A 21,463-nucleotide genomic window follows, 5' to 3' on the forward strand; every position below is an offset into this window, starting at 1 on the left:
GGTTCACCTTAAAAGTTAGCAACATCTAGGTCTACATGACCCCTTTACATGTAGTCATGTAGATCTGGACATTGCTTTCATTTATGGATGGTGATAAAAAAGAAGCATTTGTTGCCATGCCCTAACTATTCTTCTAGTTTGTGTCATAAAAATATGCAATGAAAGAACCTCTACGTTTGATTTGATTTACTAGCGAGTATATTATAAACAGCCAAAGTTTAGATCCTAACAAGCAAGGCAATAATTTTATTGTCTTGCTGAGCCAGACATGCACCTCATAACCTTGCACATGTGGTTATGACCCTATGATTATCGGTCTAATCTTTGAAAGGATTCTGCATTGTGCACAATGTGTACACCATAATTAAATACACTGTTCTCAAGCTAAGATATGAAGCTCATTAATTCATGAATTCTCCTCTAAGTCCTAATCAATTTCAAGGTCACTCACAAAGAACCATGGGTTCACATCAAAACCAGCCAAAATTTGAAGTATAGTTTGAAAGTCCCGCCTAGGGAGCCACCTAATTGTTCACTTTTTAGATGTTCTAAGCAGAAAGTTAATAGGCTCTTTAGAGCAACTGTCAACTTTATCACTGTAAAAGTAAATCTTTTTTTCATAATAGCAAATTAACTATTTTGTTTTAAAGAGTATTACAGTATTAGTGTTTGTTATCACAAACATTGTGCAGCAAAATATATATCTCCCTGCAGCAATCTATCTACATTACTTTAGCACTTATTGTGCAGCCCTTGGGGCCCCTCCTGTCTATCCAGACCAGTAAAGTAAAATATTTTAAACTTTTTAGAAAAAAAAAAACCTAATCTGTTTAAAGCAAGTACAGAAACACCTGTTGATCTTGCAAATAAAAAAACCCTTGTCACTTCCTGTGAGCTAAAAATACAGCAAAATCTCATTACACATAAACTACTATACCCATCAGTGGTGGGCATAGCCAACAGTTGGCCTCCGTATGGAACTGACTTGGGGCCATTGTTTCCTGGGCAGGGTCCTGGGCCATTGTACAGCTGCACAATTTGCACTTTCCTATGGATTTCCCCTGCATCCTATTATCTTGTAGCTCCTGTAGATGAACAAAGGCAGGTGTGTTTGAAGTCCAGACCATGTTATAAACAATGATGCCTCCATAGATACAAAAGAGCGGTCAGTGTGGGAAAAAATAGACAGGAAGTGTGTTATTTGCAGGACTACTAAGTACAAAAGTGGGGAAAAGCCTGAAAAAAAGAAAACTAATGTAGCCATACATCTAAAGACTAAAGCCCCGTACACACGTCAGATTTTTATCACCCGATAATCGGCATCGGCCAATTATCGGGCAAAAATCTGCCGTGTGTACAGTCGGTGTCGTCCATCGTCCGGACGACCGACCTGCCGGATCCACGGACGATGGACCACAGCCGATCCTAATAAAAGGGAAGGGGAGAGCGCGCAGCAGGGTGCCGCTCCTTCGCTCTCCCCCTCCCCTCTCCATAGAGCATGAACGGTGCTGTATGTACAGCACCGTTCATGCATTGTGCACTCCCTTGTCGTTGGAAAGGATCGTGAAAGATCCTTTCCAACGACAAAAATTGCAAGTGTGTACGCAGCTTAAAAAGAGGTAACATATTACATTTTTGGTTCTGGATTTAGATACACCTGAATTTCTTTTGCTTACTGTGTTGAGTTACCCATACTAAATATTAGTGAACACAGGTAGTCTACTATGATATATTCAATACAAACACTGTGTTTTACGATGTGCCAATGTTTCAGAAACAACTTTGCTAGAAGCAAGAAAAAATCTGAAAATATTTATGAACAAATCCTTGTTCAGCACATTGTATGATCATTTACACAGCACTTACGTTTTCATGGAAAATGAGTTGCTTGTGTTAGTTTAATATTGTTATGTAGTTATGTTACTTCTATGATAAAGATACTGTGTGCTGTCTAAACAGCACTGAGACCTGAGCGGATGACTATCCTGGCACTGATGAGTATTTTTAACACACAAAAGAAAATCCAAAATTGTGAGACATGTGCTTGTGCTCAGCTGCCAAGTTTGACAGCCAAGATGACTCTTGTGGCAAGATGATGGCATTATAATGAACATAGTCTGACACTAATCACTGACTTATCCTACCCAGTCACATTAAAACAAGTGAGCCATTATTGGGCACACTTCATCACTTAGATCAAAGCTAAAGTATAACTAAGGAAAGGAACAGGAACTAATAGATTCTTTCGATTGAGTGAATCAGCAATAATCCTGTGCCAACCTATCTATTTGATTTTAGGCCAGCCATGGCAAGTATGTTTTAAGTCCAATGCCGCAGTAGGCCTGGAACTTGTCTAGTCCACACAAGTCTGTATATAGAGTCCATATGAAAACATATCAGGGATGTCACTGTTTCATATAAACCTTTCATCTCTTGCCATAAATATTCCACTGGGAATTTTGTGGTTAAGTTCTGAGATAAGGGAGGCAGCTGTCTTTTGTTTTTCCTCCACGTTTTAAAAAAACTTGCAAAGATGTCAACAATGTGTTTGAGTTGTAAAGAGTCTTGTGACTGTTTGCCGTTTGTAGCTCCCTTGTCGCTGTGTTTAGCCGCAGATTTGCCAACATGTGCCACAGAAAAATAAAAAGAATGAAATATGCTTCTGCATTGTTTCCTTTTGCTCTGCTACCCTAGGCTCTCACTTCTGATATTGATAAATTCAGCCTTAGTCCCCTTCACTTTTCTCAAATTATTCTCTTCTATAAAAAAAAATATATTTAATGAACTGCTAAGAATATTTATCATGCTGGAATGCTAGCGTTACTAATGTTATTGATTTTAATTGCTTCATTGTATGTGTTTGCTAATGTTGTACTACTTGTTTGTTAATGTAAATACTGGGTTTGTAGAGAAGTAAAGTCTGAAACACGGAGTCTAAAAACAACAGAATCCTGTGGAGATTCTTAAAAAGATCACTGGATATATTATGTATTTGGAAATCTGAAACCAAAAAAAAAACACAGCAGGCCTTGTGAATATCGGCAGTTCTTTGGCAGGTATTAAAGTTGGCTTTTATGTTTTCACCAAACGATTTATTTTATTGAATGAAAATCACTCTCTGCACCTCAACACCCCTAGTTTGATATTTTCTTGTATGGTTTTGGCTGCTATAGGTAACACACATCCAATAAACCATGCCAATGCAGTTCAGGGGAAACTTTGCATAATGATATTACTGTAGATTACAAAATTATATTACATTGCATTTGTGGAGTTACATTGTTTCATTTGGACACCTATTAAAAGTAAGTTAGGTAACTGTTCCTGACTTTTCAATATATCAATCACAGATTATTCAGTTTTGATGTCTGCTTGTGTAATTTTATTGAAATAAACAAATGTTAATATCCATGTAAAACTATCGTACAACTAAAAGTATTAAACTGGCAATTATTTTATTTTTTAAATCTACTCTATATAGGGGTGTATATTTTATTTTATAGGCTTCCATTATATGGTAAATTTGGGATTCGGATACCTTTCTATTAAAAGCCTTAACAGGACTATAAACAATTACCATTTATTGCCTGTAGGAACAATTGCAGGCAATAAAAGATTTAACTAGTGCTAGTAAAAATAAGAGAGTAAAAGATTTGTCCTTTCCCTACGCTGGAGGACATCTTACCAATACCATGTGACATTCACAAGTATATTTGCATCCTTCCTTTGCTGTGACTGCTATGTGTTCTACCAGATCTATTTTTAGGGCAATGACTTATGATTACATAAGAACTCAATAGACGTTGTGTAATCAATATGTATGTGGAGGATGTGAAGGAATACATAATGTTCTGAAAATAAATCACTTGTTTATAGGTGAGGATGAAGTAGCTTTATAAAGAACACAGTGCCAGATTACAACCACACAGTAAAAAATCACAATGGCCTAAACAAACTATCATTCTCGTCTACTGAAAACCATTTGCTTCTCTGCATTTTATCATTTGCTGGTTTCAAATGACCTTGCAGTAAAGTAATTTTACTAGCGCAAGTTCTATAGATTTCCCTGTTTTGCCATGTCCCATGGGTTTGCTTGTATCACTAACAAAAAGTAGTTAAACCTTTGGCTGCCAGAGGGGCTGAATGCAGAGAAAAGGTTATAGAGCTCTTGTTTTACTTGGTTAAAAATAGCTCTAACCTGCTACTAACATTTGGGAATACAATAGTTCCTGAAGTGACGGCATTCTATTATTCTGTCAAACTCCCTGGGTCAATATAGTTACTGACATTTTTCCAGTTTGGATTGGTTTATTACGGAGGACAACAGCAAATAAAATAATCTCTGCCATTTTTTTCTATCCATAGATGGGTTTTGAACAAGCTGGTTTATCTCTACACAATAAGATATACAGAAAGACATCTTAGACCTAAATCTGGTTCTGTTGCACTTCCTGCTGTGTTCACCATATTATAAAATATACATATCCTAGAATTTAAATTGCACAGATCTCGCCAAAAGTGGTCAAGAAAATAAAATACATTTTTTGGTGTTTCCCCAGCCTCCAACATCAGATAAAAATGGACTGACATTTTAATGTGTGAATAATAGACCCAAAAGACGACCAGACAAAAATGGCAGCTTAAACAACATGGGGAGCAAGTTCAGAAATTGCATTCCTGAGACATTATTTTATCTTTATGGACAGGAAAAGCAGAGCCAGGAAGTCCTACTGCTTTGGTTCCTAAAGAATATAAGAAAGCACTAGGTGTGCAATCTTTTGAGATATATACAAAAACTGGAATGTCCACCTTTAACCCTTTGATTGAAGAATAACTTATTAATAAAAACATTTGGCTATTTAAACATGTTACTTTTGTACAAAATAGGTGTAGTCATGACATCAACATACCTCATACGGAATAAATGTTAATGTGAAATTGGCTGACCTATTGCAGCATGAATACTGAAAGGGACAGCTCTTCTGTTTTCCTGACCCATTTGGACCCCTATTGGGAACTTAATATTTAAAAAGATAGTATACAAAAAGTATACAAAGAATATGTTCAGTGCTGGCTCAAGATAGAGAATGTATAGCAGGTCACAAACCCTGCCTTACCATACCCTAATTATATACTAAGAGAGGCAGGAGAACAAAGTTACTGACTGGATGCCAAGGCTTAAGATGCTTTAGGCTGGCAGATACTAAACATTTTTTATGCTGTGTAAGGTCATACATTTGGGTTCTGTATGCTAATGTGTGTAAATACCCATTTTTATTATCGCAGTTATTCGTTAAAATTGCTTGTCTAATACCTAGTCATTATCAAGAACAATGGAAGTATTAAACAATTAAAATGGTTCATCTACCTGTCAAACTGTGAAATCATTCAACCTCAAAAACCCTTTAGGACTCATCATGAGCAAAAGCGAAGCTGACAATTATAAACTACAACATCTATTTAACCATCTTCAATGAGAATGCAAGTCAAAAAAATAAAGATAAGATAGCAAAGCAGTGACTTACACTACCGATTGCCTAAATTCATTTTAAAGCAAATACAGAGTTATTAGTATAGGAACATGCAGAAGCATTCCCTTTTGCCGAGGATATTGTAAGTCTGGAGGCTTGCAGATGCTTCTCAGTGATCCATGTGCCTCTCGCCATATGCACAAGATCAAACAATGATTCACCAAAGCAGCATTAATGCTGGAAGAATTCCAGGACCTGTAAGGATCAACGACTGTTGCAGTATATAGTTTCAGGTTATTTTAAAATCTTTAAAATAACCAAATCGATGGAAACATGATACAAGGTGTCATGGTTGGGGTTCATATAAATCACGCTGATAAAAGACGCTCTGTTGTTGTTGTCAGCATGACCTTTAAGAAACATTTGATTTTTAAATACAATATACAACTGAAAAGTACAGGGTTAATCGTGTCATTGTACAGGCCAAACATTTGGATTGAAGTTTCCCTTCTATCTATCATTATAATAGCAATATTCTTCAACACTTTACAGTCTGGGGAAATAACACAATAAACACACACATTAACATAATGTAACTTGGGGAGGGCCCTGTTAGCAAAAGCTTGCAAATGGAAATGTAACCATGAAAACCTTCACCCTTAGGGCTATTTATAAAACAGTGAATCTGACATCCCCTCAAACATTCCCTGGTGGTATCATTAATGAGATGAAATATTCTTATAAGTGAATATTTGAGGGAATGTCTGATTCCCTGTTTTATAAATAGAGCCTTTAATGTCTCACTGTATGCTAATCAAACTGAAAAAAATTTATGACTGATTGCATTTGGCTATCCAAACTACACTGTCTGATTCATAGATAACTGTTGTGATAGGGTACTGATGGATTTTTAAAATAGTGTTTCAATGATGGGACATAAACACTATTACCTTAGCAGAAAAATGTGTTTTTTGTTTTCATGTCAGACATATGGTTGGGGGCCTGGTTAGATTTCATCATAAACTTAAAAGCAAAACTCAACATGTTTTGGGGGCTCAGCCAATCCCCCTTCAATCCTCCGTACTAGAACTGGGTATTTCCCTTGGCTTCTAACCTTGAACAAAGAAGCGGGAAAAAAAAAAGAAAGATAAGATATTCTGTGGAGTAATAGGGGTGTAAATCAAACCTGCTGCTTTGGCCTGTAATGTTCCAAAAAAAAAAAAAGTCTTGGACTGGCATCAGAAGATGTTTGCTGTTGTTTCTGTTTCAAAAATACCATCTCGAGCCATTATACTCTATGCAGATGGATGTAGAACTCATTTGTAAAGCAACATCGGCTTAGATACTGCTCTTTACCATCATTCACATAGAATGTGAATTTAATTTAAAGTAATGCATGTTTACTGGTAATCCTAATCCTAAAAGTAGTTTTCCTTTCATTAAAATGCTGCAATATAAAGAATGCTCAAAATGCTAAATTCTAAGTCTAGATGGTATTAAAAGCTAAATATCTATTTTTATTATATGAGCTACCCAAAACAATTACATCTGAGTAATATATATACTGTGCCCACATTGATTGAAGTCATGATACATCATGAATCCTATTTTTAGCAAAATGCACCAATAATGTATATAATACAAAAGGTATCAACATTAAATTTGGCTGGGTTCCCAGAATGTCAGTACACAAATTATAGCTGTGATTTTCATTGACTAAAGTAAATGCAGTACATCCAGAACACATGAATAGGAAATTGACACAGGCTGTAGTAACTATGCACTGCAGTCATGACAAAAGGCTGCAAACAGTAAAATTAACTCCCCTGTAAAATGCACTTTCTTGTTATTTTATTGTTGGCAAGAACAGACACAGCTTCATGCACTTGAAGTAAACCGGCTTTGCTAAGTAAAGAACAGTCTTCTCTAGGCCATATACGTACAGTGAAAGCATTTTTAACAAAATTTATTGCAAATATGGATTCACTCAGCAAACCCAATTCACTTATGTGAGCTTATAATGCAAATGGTTTAAATGACCACTTACCACTTTATTCACAGCTTGCCGTATCTCTGACGTAACTACTTATGTGTGTGATATCCATACTGTAAAAAAGTATTTATTATGTTTCCTCATTTGCATTGCACCTGTAATGGGCTGTGCTGACACACACCGAACAGGCATGGTTCACCACTGTCAGTAGAGTGAAACCAATCAAAAGCCATAATGTTCAGCCAAAGCTGAAAATAATGCATCAGGACAAAACTACTTAGATTTAATTTCAGTGGGGCTGTCCCCATTTTCAGTGATCCATAACCCAGTGTCAAAAATGAATGGGCCTAAATTTTGATTAAAAAAATCATAAGGCCTCCTTCCCACTATAGCAGCGTTAATACATTCACCAACCTGTTCATTTAAATGACAGACCAACATACCAACCACACCGAAAATTAGTGGATGCTGTACATTTGCAAGTGCACGACAAAGCAATGCACAGCAGTATATTGCCTTTGCATAGCACTGGTAAGGTGTGCTTGGGGTTCCATTGGAAGCAAACCGCAAGCTAGTACACGAACAATAGTGTAGTACACTAGTTGTAATGCACCATTGGTATGTGTTTGTGTTAACTATGCCAAGATGCAACAGAGAGTAAAACAGTAGTAGCTTTATTATATTCAGTGCTTTGGAAAAATAAAATTCATTCAGTTTACATCTACTTTAAGTATTTTTTTTTTTACCTAACATGTATGGTTACTCAGTTGCCCCCCAAAAATCTTTTAGAACTACTTCAAAATAAGTGTAACTTATTTTGTAGTTACACTATAACTTGTAGTTATAAGTGTAGCCCTACTGACCCTTCTTTAAATTTAGGAGGGATATGCAAAGTGCAGTAACCCATGGCAACCAGTTAAAAATCTAGCAAAAGTAAACTATAATTCAATTGTCATCATGGGTTATTGCACTTTGCACAGCATTATTGGACTTGGGCTGCCCTATTTAACAAGCCCACAGCTTTTGGAATAAAAAAATTAAAGCTATGCTAACAGTCGATAATTTAGCTAAAAGGCATTTGCGCATCACTGCCTATACTGCAAAGGGTTTATTCTTCAAAAGTCAAAAGACTCCCTGTCTTCAAAATCATGAATCATCAAGAGTAAACTCATTCTTCAAATACAAATAGTAACGCAATTGTTATTAATAGATAATAACATACTCCGTATGCATCAATGTGCTCATTTATTTCAAGCTGGTGTTGCCCCCTTTATCAGAAATTACATTTTGTGGGAATTTTTTATGTGCCCACCATTCCCTGACACTGGTTTTATAAAAGAATTTGCCTACTGTTTCAAACTAAATTATTTCGGTTTGTGGTTTTCTTTGCACAGCTGCCCATTTTGAATCTGTCTACAACATTTCAATTGGATTCAAATCATCACTTTGTCCAGTGTATAACCCTCTATTTCCATTTTAACCATTGCCTAGTGGAATTACTTGTGTGCTTTATATCAATATCATGGTAATAATTTGGTGATCTCTCTTTAATCCTTTTAGACTCAAGGGCCCCCCACTTCTTTCATTCTGAAACCTTTAGAGAGACCTTGTTTTGATGACAACACATGTCAATAGTAAAAAGAACATCACACTATGGTAGAAGAGAAATTCTTCCTACTACAGTAGATTAAGCCAAGTCTTTTAAAAGGAAACCAAATGTAAATATTTTTTGAAAAATGAATACTTTTCCTCTCTATTGTGATATATCAGAGATTTATGCAGATGTCCAAGTGTGATGTGTAAATGACCTAATGCACTCGGCAAAAGTTGTTTTAAAATATTTACAATGCAAATATATACAAAATAATGTTTCTATGAAAAGGAACACAGGGACACATGTATGACTGGAAGTGTCTGGAAGAGATGACTATGTCTTCTGTACTGATGGAAAATATATGTTTCATGTATAAATTTTACAAAACATTACAATTAATTTTCCATTGCTTACCAATACTAGTTGCAGAACAGAACCCAGGGTGCTCTTGCTGAAATATTTTTTTCTATTGGTAAATAAACATGTCTTGGAATTTATCTTCAGCTGTTTATAGTTTAGTCCCTCATTTCCACATATGGTGGAGTGAACTCCTTACTGTTTCTGTTGGTTTTCTTTTTTTTATATGATGTTTTATGAATATATGACTACTAACACCCCCATTGAAGTTCCTCACCTAGATATTGGTATGGCACCCTACATACACATGCTATTCTTGTCCTCAAAAAGGAGGAATGACTGTTTTGTACATAGGCTAGATAATGAAGTAACAATGCTAGTACCTAGAAATCCAGAACCACATTAACGTGTACTTTAACTCAGACAAACATATCCTTCAAACACTGTGAGACATGTCAGTGGTGGATTATAAATTTTACAATAGGTATTCTGCAGCTACTATTTTACCTGGGCTGACTTTCCAATACATTGCATGATGTCCTTGTGAAACAGCTCCTCCTATTCCTCTATACCATACCTTGATGACATAAATCTAATCCAGTGATCAGAAGGTATGTGCAGCACATACATTCTTAATAGCTACCCATGAGGCTGCTAGCAAAACAGTGTGTCTAGGCACTGAATATAAAAAGGAAAGTTCTCTGCTACTTTAATTGTAAATTCAGTTGTGAAGGTATCAATTTTTTTTGATTGCTCTTCTAAACCTTGGTACTAATTCTACTACACATAAAATAGTATTATATTAAAAAAACTAACTTTTTCAAAAAATGTTTATGATATAGTTCTTAAGAGTTACAATTTTATTTGCCATCTTAAATTAATTTGTGTTTTCATTGGTTGTATAGAGGAATCATTGACACCTGTAGCTTCTAAACTCTTTGAAAACAAATCTCCCCAGTGAATATGATCTAAAAAGCTCAGTGAAGCCATTATTACTGTTTGAATAGACTTTAATTAGCTGAGCAAAGCAGAGTTTAGAAAAACTGGCATACTGTTGACAAGGAACCCGTGGGAGATAGCTTGTGTTACTGCACAGATGGGTCAAATTATAGAGGATAGCGTGCGACATAGAAATTCCCCCTAGGTAAGGCAATACTGATAACCAGAAACCTCCCTCCCCTTGAAGAGCACCCCTTCTCTTAGCCTGTTTGTGGGTGGATTTCAGCAAGCCCACTCATCACAGGCTGATTGTATTTAACTGCAGGGAACCAAAACAAGACCGATCACCCGACAGAAGTAGTAAGAACAAATCGTCACCAATTTTTATTAGTGGACTCCTCTGTACTGAGATAAAGTGCAGGAGTCCTTTCATGCTGGATTACTATAAAATCAGGAAGTAATACACACACTTTAACAAGATATTTTTATATTTATTTTTTATGCATTTTTTGCATTACATTTACATTTAGATGTTTTAGCCCATAATTAGGCTCTGATAGTACACCAGTTTAGTACACTGGTTCTGTTTTTATTTTGGTAATCTGTCAATTATTTGGTAATCCGACAGTCCCTGCTTGTAAATATTGAACTATTTTCAAACTCTACAACAGGCTTCATTCCATTCAGTCCATATACATACACAAAACCTGATGTAAAATAATTACAGTAAAAAGTAAAGTTGTAAAGTCCCCTGGTGAAAATTTGTGTGTGTCCCTAACTACTCTTTCACTGTTGATAAAATGACTTTGTAGAAGATACAAAGATACAATTGAGATCACTTAAGGAAACAAACAACAGACAGTTCATTTTCTTGGATGGAACGGGACTAGGATAAATTATTAGGAACATTCTGCCATTACAATTAAAGTGTTCTGACAAAGCTAACTACATAAACCTGTCCCTTAATGGGGCACTCTAGATAATACCAAAATGCTTTTTCATGAGTACAAATTCATTACTTCAAAAAGTCAGCACCCACTTAGCAGCCCTGATAAATTTTGCTGTCATCATTCTTGTGATGTCTCTGCTGCTTCCTGGTGATAACATCTGCAATCGGGGAAGAGTTTTCTTGTTTACTATATTACGCACACAGACCATGTGCTGTGCTGTCGAAAAAAATGGCCTCTGAGAAATCATAAAATCAAGACATAGATTAACCATAAATGTGCTCCTGTCAAAAGCAAATATCTAGAGCCAGCATTCTCAACATAACAAGCCTCTTGAAGTGTACAAGGCGGCTCTGACTTGAAGAAAGCTCACACTGACTGAATTCTTAGGTACCAGGCTACCTAAAAAAGACAGAAAATGGTGGGCTTTATTAATGAAAAAACAGAAAAGCTATTCTAGACAGTATGCAGTTTTTTAGATGGCATAATTTTGGACCTGTAACTGCATAAAGCACAGCTCAACCATTGCCACGATTACCTCAACCATTGCCACGATTACCTCTATAAAGGAAAGGTAAAATTATACTTTTCTTACCCCTGTCTTCTGCTCACATTGATATTAGTAGAAGGTCTGGTTCATGTCAGGCATTAAATATATATAAATATATATATATAGCCACAAAATCTTTCTATTATATATTTGTTCCTGGGTTTAAATTATTATTACACAGTATTTATATAGCACCAAGATATTACTCAGCGCTGTACAAAGTCCATAGTCACGTCACTAGCTGTCCCTCTAGGGGGCTAGTCATATGTCATTATTACCACAAACCAAGGTCAATGTTGAAGGGAAGCCAATTAACCTAGCTTCATGTTCATAGAATGTGGGAGGAAACCGGAGTACCCGGAGGAAACCCACGCAAACACGGGGAGAAACTGGTCGAGATTCGAACCAGGGACCCAGCGCTGCAAAGCCACTGTGCTGCCCATATGAAATATACTTTAATATGTTTTAAATGGCACTACCTCCTGTGTTATGAACATACATTACACCAGTTATTCTCAACCAAAGATCAAAGGAACTAAAGAGTTCTCCCATGGGTACTTCCATTCCCCATATTTTCATCCCATGCCAGACTCAGTTGCACTCGACACTACATTCTCTGCATGCTCTATTCATTGAGGTTCTGTACATGTATAATCCCTGATGAAGTGGATCAATTCTGCGAAGTGCGCTGGATTATCAGAATTTACCATAATATATCAATGATATAGACATCTGTCTGGTGTTATGTACTGAGCATTTTTATTGAATTTCCTATCACCCTTTTTATCCTATTTGTCTGTATTAAAAGATTGTTTTTTACATTTAAGTCACTTTGTGATATGCATTAAACTGCCTTTAAAGTCCCATGAACACAATTGCTTTTTCATGTACCTGACATTTAGGGATGTTAATCTATTGGTTTGAAATCAAACAAACTAGTAGCTATATTCAAAATATACAACCATATAAGAATAAATGTGTTATAGTAATCACTTCAGTGTTGTAAAGGTCTGCTTTCACTTAATTATATCCTCTTGTTTCTTGGCAGCTATTGAAGACAACAAGACAACAGGAAATCCAAACTAAATTTGACTGTAAATGCTGCTTTATAAATCCCCCAAAAAACACATGGCTACCTACTATCATTTATAAACTTCCTGATATGTAATATTCAGAATGAAAACACAGTCAATTCCACCCTGATCTACACTGACACTGCTTATAATTGGCTACATATCCTAACCTATATTAGGATTATATGTTAGGATAGCTAAACCATTTCCTTTTAGCAGAAAGCACCTGCCCTAAGAAATTTGAAAATTCTTGCTTGCTAGGAGCTCAGTAAAATGCGTTTGTCCATTACTGCCATATAGTGCTCAGGTAAAACCAGATTTGGCCTGTAGTTTCCAGCCTATGGTGTGGAGTAGGTTCTAAATGATATCACATGTTGAAAAATTTAATTGCATCAACAATACACTTCATTTACCACCTTCCACATAACAGGTAAATAAGAACTGTGTAATTTAGGGAAGGGATAACCTTCCTAAAAATACATATCTTAAATCTTACAAGACCACAGAGACAAAGAGGTACACTTCGTATATGCCATCAAGTATGGTATCTCTGGAAAACACTTTTGCACAAAAAAGCTAGATATGCTTTGTAATGCTACGCAGCAATTGTGATTTTTTTTTTCTAATAACTTTCACCCAGGATCCACACATTTCTCTAACAATATTATGTAAAAATGCATAAAAATACATAAAAAGTCAGAGATGAGTCAACCAACTTATTGAAAACAATGCACTTGTTAGGAAAAAAGCAGACTGATTTAAAACTCCATCTAGTAGCAATGTACATTAACTGGAAAAAGGAAAATATGGAAAGGCAACTATTAAAAAAAATGTTAAAGTCAAAAGTTAAACTAATGAATACAACTTTACTATTACTGTTAAGCTAAAGTTAGATATTAATGCAGATAATGTTTATGCGATCAAGCTGAAATGTGTTCTCTAATGGATTTTTTTAACCATCTTAATAAAGAATACACTTCAGAAATTCTCATAGGTTGTACTTTTCTTACAAATAGTTTACGGATTGTAGCAAAGCATGTAAGAGCTCAATGTCTCCAGAACAGCCAGACTCTCTTAGCACTGCTGACAGTAATATAAATATTTATTTACACAGCTCTGGGCAAAGAACATTTCTGAAAAGCTTGCAAAAGAAAAGTCCCATCAGGCAAATAAAGTAGGTGCTGAAAATCCGATATAGAGGGATATTCATCAGGAAAATAAGCTTTATTTGGCACTCAGCGAACAAACCCATCAGTAATCCAACAAGCTGATAAAAGACAGGCTCATTGCGGATCTGGTTATTTACAATATAGTACACTAGCATGTCAAAGCCATATTCTTGTTAAATTATTAAACCAAACTGGGAGTGTGAATTTAAGTAAAATGAATACAGTTAGTTATGTATCACTTGTACAGTGAATACCTTGACTGACCTTACCTCCTATAAAACCAAAATCAGGCCAATAAAGTAAAAAAAAACATCAAGAAGCCAGTATGTATATGATTCCTTCTGTGACCCCTGAAGCCAGGGATGACCTTTGGGTCTCACTATACTTCCATGAGCCATTGATCATTTTAATGGAAGAGTAGGTGGAATAATGACCAACATGACAGCAGGGCATAACACTCCTGCTAGAGAGGGCATTACCCCTGAACCTTGCAGTTACTTACACTAATAAAGAGGGGCTGATATGATCACATAACTAGACTGAAGACTTCTTAAAAAGTTAGTATAAAAAAAAAATACCAAGCGGTGGTAGGGTATAAACTGTATACCAAGATACCAAGGGGTGGTAGGGTATAAACTGTATGCCATATGGATAAGCCCCAAATTAAGCTATAGGTTGGCATTTAATATAGGTATAACATTTTCAATACCTTTTTATCCCTTTACATTTTCCTACAAGAACTTGAAGCAGGCATTTTCATTCCAAGCAAAGCAGTAGCGTTTCCTTATTCCTGGTCTAACAGGAATGTGTGACACGGCAACATTTTGGATCTTTGCCTAAGTGGGATTTAACCATGACCATGAAGGGTTTGAGAGTTGATATACTCCTCCATAGGTGTATATATGCAGCAGACTTTTATAGGATGTTTTATTTTATTGATGACATGGTCTCTTAAATACGTAATGACCCGTATTTGTAGCTCCTCTTATGTAAAAGTAACTCTTTGGGCTATTTGTAAAACAGGCAATCTGACATTTCCTCATACATTCCTTGGTGGGAATCTTCCAGGCCCATGTGTTTCAATGGCAGTAATTGATTCCCACCAGGGAATGTTTGATGGGATGACAGATTCGCTGCTTTATAAATAGAGCTCTTTGAGTTACCTAATTACCTAAATCCAAATAAATTACCAGATGTGATTAATTTGAGCAGCATAAATCACTGTGTGGTAAAAACAGTTCATTAAAAGTGTTGACCCATAAAAAATTGTGACTATGTAAGTTTATACTTACAGTTTTATGAATAATGCAAACACAATAGTGGCCCTAAAAATGGGGATGGGTGGGATAATGTTAATTAATTAACCAATAATAGTTAAAACCCGCTGAGCAGGATGTGTGTGGCCACATATATTCCTTTTAAATTTCCACAATTCCACATACATAAGTATTAGAATCAAAAATAATCTATGAAGTGTCTTTTTATTCAAAAGTGTAGTTTTTCCTTGTGAACTGTTAAAGTTTAATAAACCTCTCTCACTTTTATGTAAGCTCACTAGAAATCCCAAGCTCACAGCTGTGAAAAAAAAACTTTGCACAAAAACATCATCAATCCTTTTTGGATTCTTGTTGGAGTTATTTACATATTTCTAAAAAATTATACATAATTCCAGCCAGTCACAAAGAAAGAATGATGTCATTGTATACAAGCAGAGTTACTCTACGCATACTGCAGTGTCAAAAGTTGAGTTTTAACATCTATCCAGGGAATGCTAGAGAGCTAAGATATGTATGAGGTAACTTGCAACAGCCTCTGTGTATACGTACTGTTAGAAAGGATAGAAAGAGAAATAGCATGGCTCGCTAAAATTTTTATTGAGGCTAAACTGTAATAGTAGTGTAGTAGTGTTCTCTCTCTCTCCGGTACGGTTGTATAAATTGTTTAAATTCTTAAGGATTTACAAGTCCCAATTTTTGATAATTAAATACTTAAAACATGCTCATAGTCACCTTATATTTTCTGCCATTTTGTCTGACAGGTGGAATATGAATAATTGATTACAAGGTCTTAACAAATATTTTTCTTGCTTACTAACTCCAGTCACTTTTAAACAAGATAGTACTCTATTGAATGTGTTTACATATTATATATTTTGCTAGTGATGTGTTTACATTATGAGCTAGTTGAATCACACAGGAACCTCTTATGGGAATACCTTATCTCTGACCATACATAGTATCTTTTTCCAAGATTGAGCCTACTTTCACTGACAAATTGTGGCAATTTAGTGATTTACCTCTCTCAGTTAGATCTGTGTGAAGTCTGACTGTGGATCTAATTTCAGCCCAGAAAAGTGTTGCACATACTGTATATTTAGTTATTTTATCAAGTAGGCCAAAGGCCTTCCAATGAAGTAAAGAGATAGACCTGTAAGATAGTTTCTTGATGACCTTTCACCTTAAGTTCTATTTATGTCAAAGGTTCTTATATCAGGTTTAAAAGTTTAAGTTCAGAAAAACACAGTTCTAGCTGTAAGGTTGGTTTCATAGATTTTTGAAACGTTATAAACCTTCTCTAGCACATACATTTTGATTTGAGGGTGAGCCAGAGCATCACAGAGTAATTTAATTTTTTTAAATAATACACATTACCTTTGCAGCTACTGATGAATTTGGCTTTTCTAGTAAGTCCCAGAGCTTTTTCCGTTTATCTGGGCAGCATGTGTTATCAAACTCTTCTCCTTCTCTCTCTCTTAGGGTTTCGGCTTCTCTTCTTAGCTCCTCATTCATCTGCTCTTTCTTCTGGTGATATCTAGCCTGACAGCATGATTCCAAATAAATTTCATCAATCCCCCAGTAATCAAGCTCCTGACCAAATGACAATGCACACATCTCCTCCATCATGTGTAACTTCCCCGTCCTATAGAAATTTAAAATGGAAGTAAAAGCTCCTGGATGACGATCAAAAAAATATTCATTCTCATTTAGGTTATAGTCATCACAAACTTCCAGGAGAGCCTCATGAGTGTTGCAGTCTCTCAGTTTTCCTAGTCTAGTCCTTGGCAGACGGTCTAAAGTCCTCCATAACACCTCATGATTTAGGCCTCCTACGTTAATTTTCACTCTACGGGAACATGCTTTGCTTCTGATTATCTCCACAGGTTCTGGTGGAAGAGATAATGTTGATCTTGAAGACTTTCGGTTCAACCCAGGTGGAGCCTTTTCTGCCATGTTGTGTATAACACGGGGCTTAATCAAACTTTTTGAAATAAATATTCATGGGATATAATGATGAATTTTCACAAGCAACAGAAAACTCTTCAGCAAGACTTTGACACACTTCACTCTGCAATATACAAAAATGCATGATTATCCAAGACTGCATATAAGTAAGAGTAACTAAAGGACATTCTCTATAGAAATGTAAAAAATGTACACACACATACACACAATTTTAGTACTTCAGGTATACAGTTTCTGGACAAAGTGAATTAGTGATGGATTGTGATTAAAAACATTTATAACAAGTCACAAAAACATTCTTTCAAGTGTGTTACCTTTAGCAGCCACACAATAAGCATCCTTAACAGATAAAAAGTTAAATCTGATTGGTTGTTAAGGTTGTCACCCTTGCAGTGTGCATATTAATAAGTCCATGTATACACAGTTATATGACGTTTTTCTAACACTATTTAAACAAGAATGGCAATGAAGCGGAAACAGTTCGGATTTCTCTTCACATGAAGCCGTGGACTAGACAGAAATGCAGAATAAGTACAACACATTAAATATGAACTTCAGGCAATAGAAAAAAAACATTTATGCAGCTTTATAATAATAAATTCATCATGAGATTTATTTTTTGTAAATGCAAGCAGTGTAAATAGCCTAATTCAACCTAGTATCAATCTCTTGTAGTCCAGTGTACTACAAGGGGAGAAGGGAGAAGCAGCACCAGGAGTCAATCAGCTTTGCTGCAGATCACATGTTCGAAAAAGGAGTTTGTTGATAGTAGAAAGAATAGCGACAGAGAGAGAGATTAGCTCAACAGTATTATGATATACTACCTATCACCATCTATGCATAAGTTGAAGGCAGAGTTGGGACCTGAGAGGTTTCGTCTTAATCTTTGTAGTTAGCTGTTTGCTTGGAGTTCAGTTTTATACTGAACGTGTAGTAGAGCTTATACTGCCTGCTAGGTTATGAACATAAATTGTTAATATTTGATAAGAATGCACTGGGATGCTTGTTACTATTAGAACAAGATTACACTGAATGTAATTATGTCGATAACAGAAGAGGAAGACTGCAGCGTTCTTTGATAAATGTTAATATCTCTGGTCTTGTTAATTAAATAATATAACTCTGTCGCTGTTTCTGTTATTTTTTAGGACATAATTTTAAAATTCTTCTGATAAAGCAGCATAATAAATTATTTAATAAATAAAAATAAGAACAGCTGTAAAAGATGTTATCCTGAATATTGCCTGTGGTTATTTTAAATAACTAATAACTGTTCTGTTTTTTATAATGACCTTGTGATATTACTATCGTTAGTGGTTGGCAATTATGTCTGTATGACATCAGCTAAACCAATATTCATGAGAGCAAACTATATCAACAGCCTACAGTAAACAGTTACATCAAGGAGAAGATACAATAAAGGATATTCGGAAACAATAGCCATGAGACACGCCTGTTCCTTAATGAAATAGCACATTATTGAACTGTGATTTATTCATCAGAGTACTGCCTCAATGCCCAACCAGGCAGATCATTATTGCAGAAAGTGACAGGCGATGTCCCTTCTACAATAATTCTTCCTACCTGCCTGATTGCTCCATGGAACTTTGGTTGCCAGGATACCCAGCAATCCCGGCTTTCCCTGATAGCTCCGATAGCTCCTTCGCACCTGCACAGAAATTACGTCATCACGTTGAAGATTGCAATGAGTAAGGGAATTAGGGAGATGGTGACGGTGCCCTGCAATGGAACAGGGACAGGTGAATATAGCAGATTTAATTCTGTTTTAGCAATCAAACAACATCAATCAGTTATTAGATTTGTGCAGGAGTAGTATTACAATATGTTGTAAATTGGTAGATGTTGGTAATAGCTTTTGGCCTATTTGCAAAATTATTACTTAATGTGTTTTAGAAAAGGCTCTCTGTTATTCTTAACAAACATGACAGAAACCTAATATCTACACCCACCAAGCCAACACATCAGATGTTTACAGCTCTGGAAACTGTTCAGCTGCAATGTTTTCCTAACTGGGTCCAGCCCATTCCACAGCCAGTTTGCTAGATTACCACTCTCAGCCTAAAGCAGTGAAGATAGTGGAAATTTCTGGAGACATGGCAGCATTACTTGGAGTACCTGAACAGCATCTAGAATTGGGACAAAATAGGACAGTTGGGAGATCCACTTGATCCAAACGTTTCCAAGCAAACCTGTAAACCTATCACAGGAATGTAAGGCTGACCCCTTTGTTTTCAGCATATACCTCTTAGAAGTCAGTTCTTACTTTGTTAAAATCACTTTCACTGAACACCTTTAAAACTTATGTTGACAGACATTTGTTTGCAGGGAACTGCTTCTTTTTCGATACGGTTTAACCGGAATGCAATAGCAGCAGGTTTTTGCAGCTTAGAAGGAACTAAAAGCAAGTCAGAGAAGACATAATCCCAAAGCTCTACTGCTTCTCATACTACATATGGCCTCCTTTTTGAAAAAAAATTATATACATGAATCTTTATTTATTGTTTTGTTTCACTGCAAAGTCCAACCTGCTGATTCTGCCAGTAAAGTCCCTCCAATGAAGTTTCCTGTAATGGTGTGACAACAGTGCTGCACAGCTTTTAAATTCAACACTAAGTTGCCGCATGGTTCTTACCATTGTCACTGCTGATGCACAAGCCTGTGGCTTCCTTTTGCCTAATTTGGCAGGTAACATTAACATCAAATGTAGACTTATATAGAAACTATGTACTCGAAGATAATGTTTCTTACTAACTAAACTTTATTTGAAAGCTGAACAGATATAAAATACAGAAACTAGGTCGTTAAGTAAGTGTTTACCTTGCAAAGAAGGTGCCAACAATAAACTGGTATCAACCTTTTAATGCACAAGGAAACAGTAGTATGAGGATGCAGAAAGATGAACTCACCATTCTGCCACCTCTTTTCACTGTCCAGTCACAAGCTAATGAAGGGACAAAAGCTGTAATGGTTACTGCACAACAGCAAGACAAAATAAAATGCTGTTTTATGTAACAGAATTGTTTAAATCCCAGAACCAAATGGGCAGAAATACAAGTCCTTTGGCAGGTAAAACATTTCTCATACATATTTCATCTGTGTATCTAAAAGTCTGCTTGAAGTTCAGCTTCAAATATTTTCTGCACTGACGATTTCCTGAAATTCACATAAACTACTACATATTCATTAATCAATGTCACAAGTCATTTTATGAAAAATATCCTTTTTTTTTACCAGTAACACTATATGGTGATATGCAATACACACCATAAAAACTTTTCTTTACAATGCCATACATAAGGATGTTAATATATTATAAGCCTGTTTACGTTTGGATTAACAATTGTCCCTAAAATAATGAAAATGAACATGTCCTCAAACTCAACAAAAACCCAGGTTAAAGTTAAAGTGGAACTAAACTCACCACTTATCGTTCCATCACCATCTTAATAGCTCCCTGCTTCAAAATTTAAATTTTTAAAGTTTAGTTTCATTGTATTTAGAAGAAAGTATGAGTCTGTGTGCTTTAGAAGAAACCTGTATTGACAGATGTATAAGGAAAAAATCTTTCCATTTTCATGAAATACCTGTAATTAGTAATCAGCTAGATCCCTGTCTATCTTTATAATGATGGTGGAACTCAAGGACTGGAGTTGGACATCCATGGTGTAATTCATCAAGGACTTATTTATGTTACATTTGCTTTTGCCGATCCGATATATTCACATTCTAGGAAGAGTAACTCAAAAGGAGACAGGGCTCAGACAGCAGACTTCAAATCACATTTAGCTGGCTCTGGCAAAAAAGGCTTAAAAGGCTGTGCCTTGGTATTTAAATCAACCAGATAAAATTCACAACACTATACATGAGAAATTGTCAGCACTCTGTTCTGGCATTGATCCTAGCGACTGTGCTGTATTTACAGGCTCCACCTTACACCTTAAGTGACCTACTGAGTTACTAAAAGATTATCCATTTGATAGGGGTAGCACCAGGCCCATTTGCATAGCTCTCTTAAACTAAAGACCTCCTTGGGTTTCAGCATTTCTGAACCCCTTTTGTCCTGATTTAGGGATCTTACAAAACTGCTCTCTCAGCATACAGTCCTCA

The 21,463-nt window shown here is 35.9% G+C and overlaps 1 protein-coding gene across 1 annotated transcript in view; it reads right to left on the bottom strand.

Annotated features, from left to right (window-relative positions):
- The window catches only part of KCNB2 (potassium voltage-gated channel subfamily B member 2), a 166,327-nt gene that overhangs the window by 131,933 nt on the left and 12,931 nt on the right, over positions 1 to 21,463 (bottom strand). The window contains exon 2 of the mRNA XM_072411059.1: positions 16,745 to 17,438. Within this exon, the coding sequence (XP_072267160.1) occupies positions 16,745 to 17,323 (579 nt within the window). The 5' untranslated portion in view covers positions 17,324 to 17,438. The remainder of the gene's footprint in view (positions 1 to 16,744; positions 17,439 to 21,463) is intronic.

Source organism: Pyxicephalus adspersus, chromosome 5 (genome assembly GCF_032062135.1).
Source record: "Pyxicephalus adspersus chromosome 5, UCB_Pads_2.0, whole genome shotgun sequence".
In the NCBI taxonomy this organism is placed as follows: Eukaryota; Metazoa; Chordata; class Amphibia; order Anura; family Pyxicephalidae; genus Pyxicephalus; species Pyxicephalus adspersus.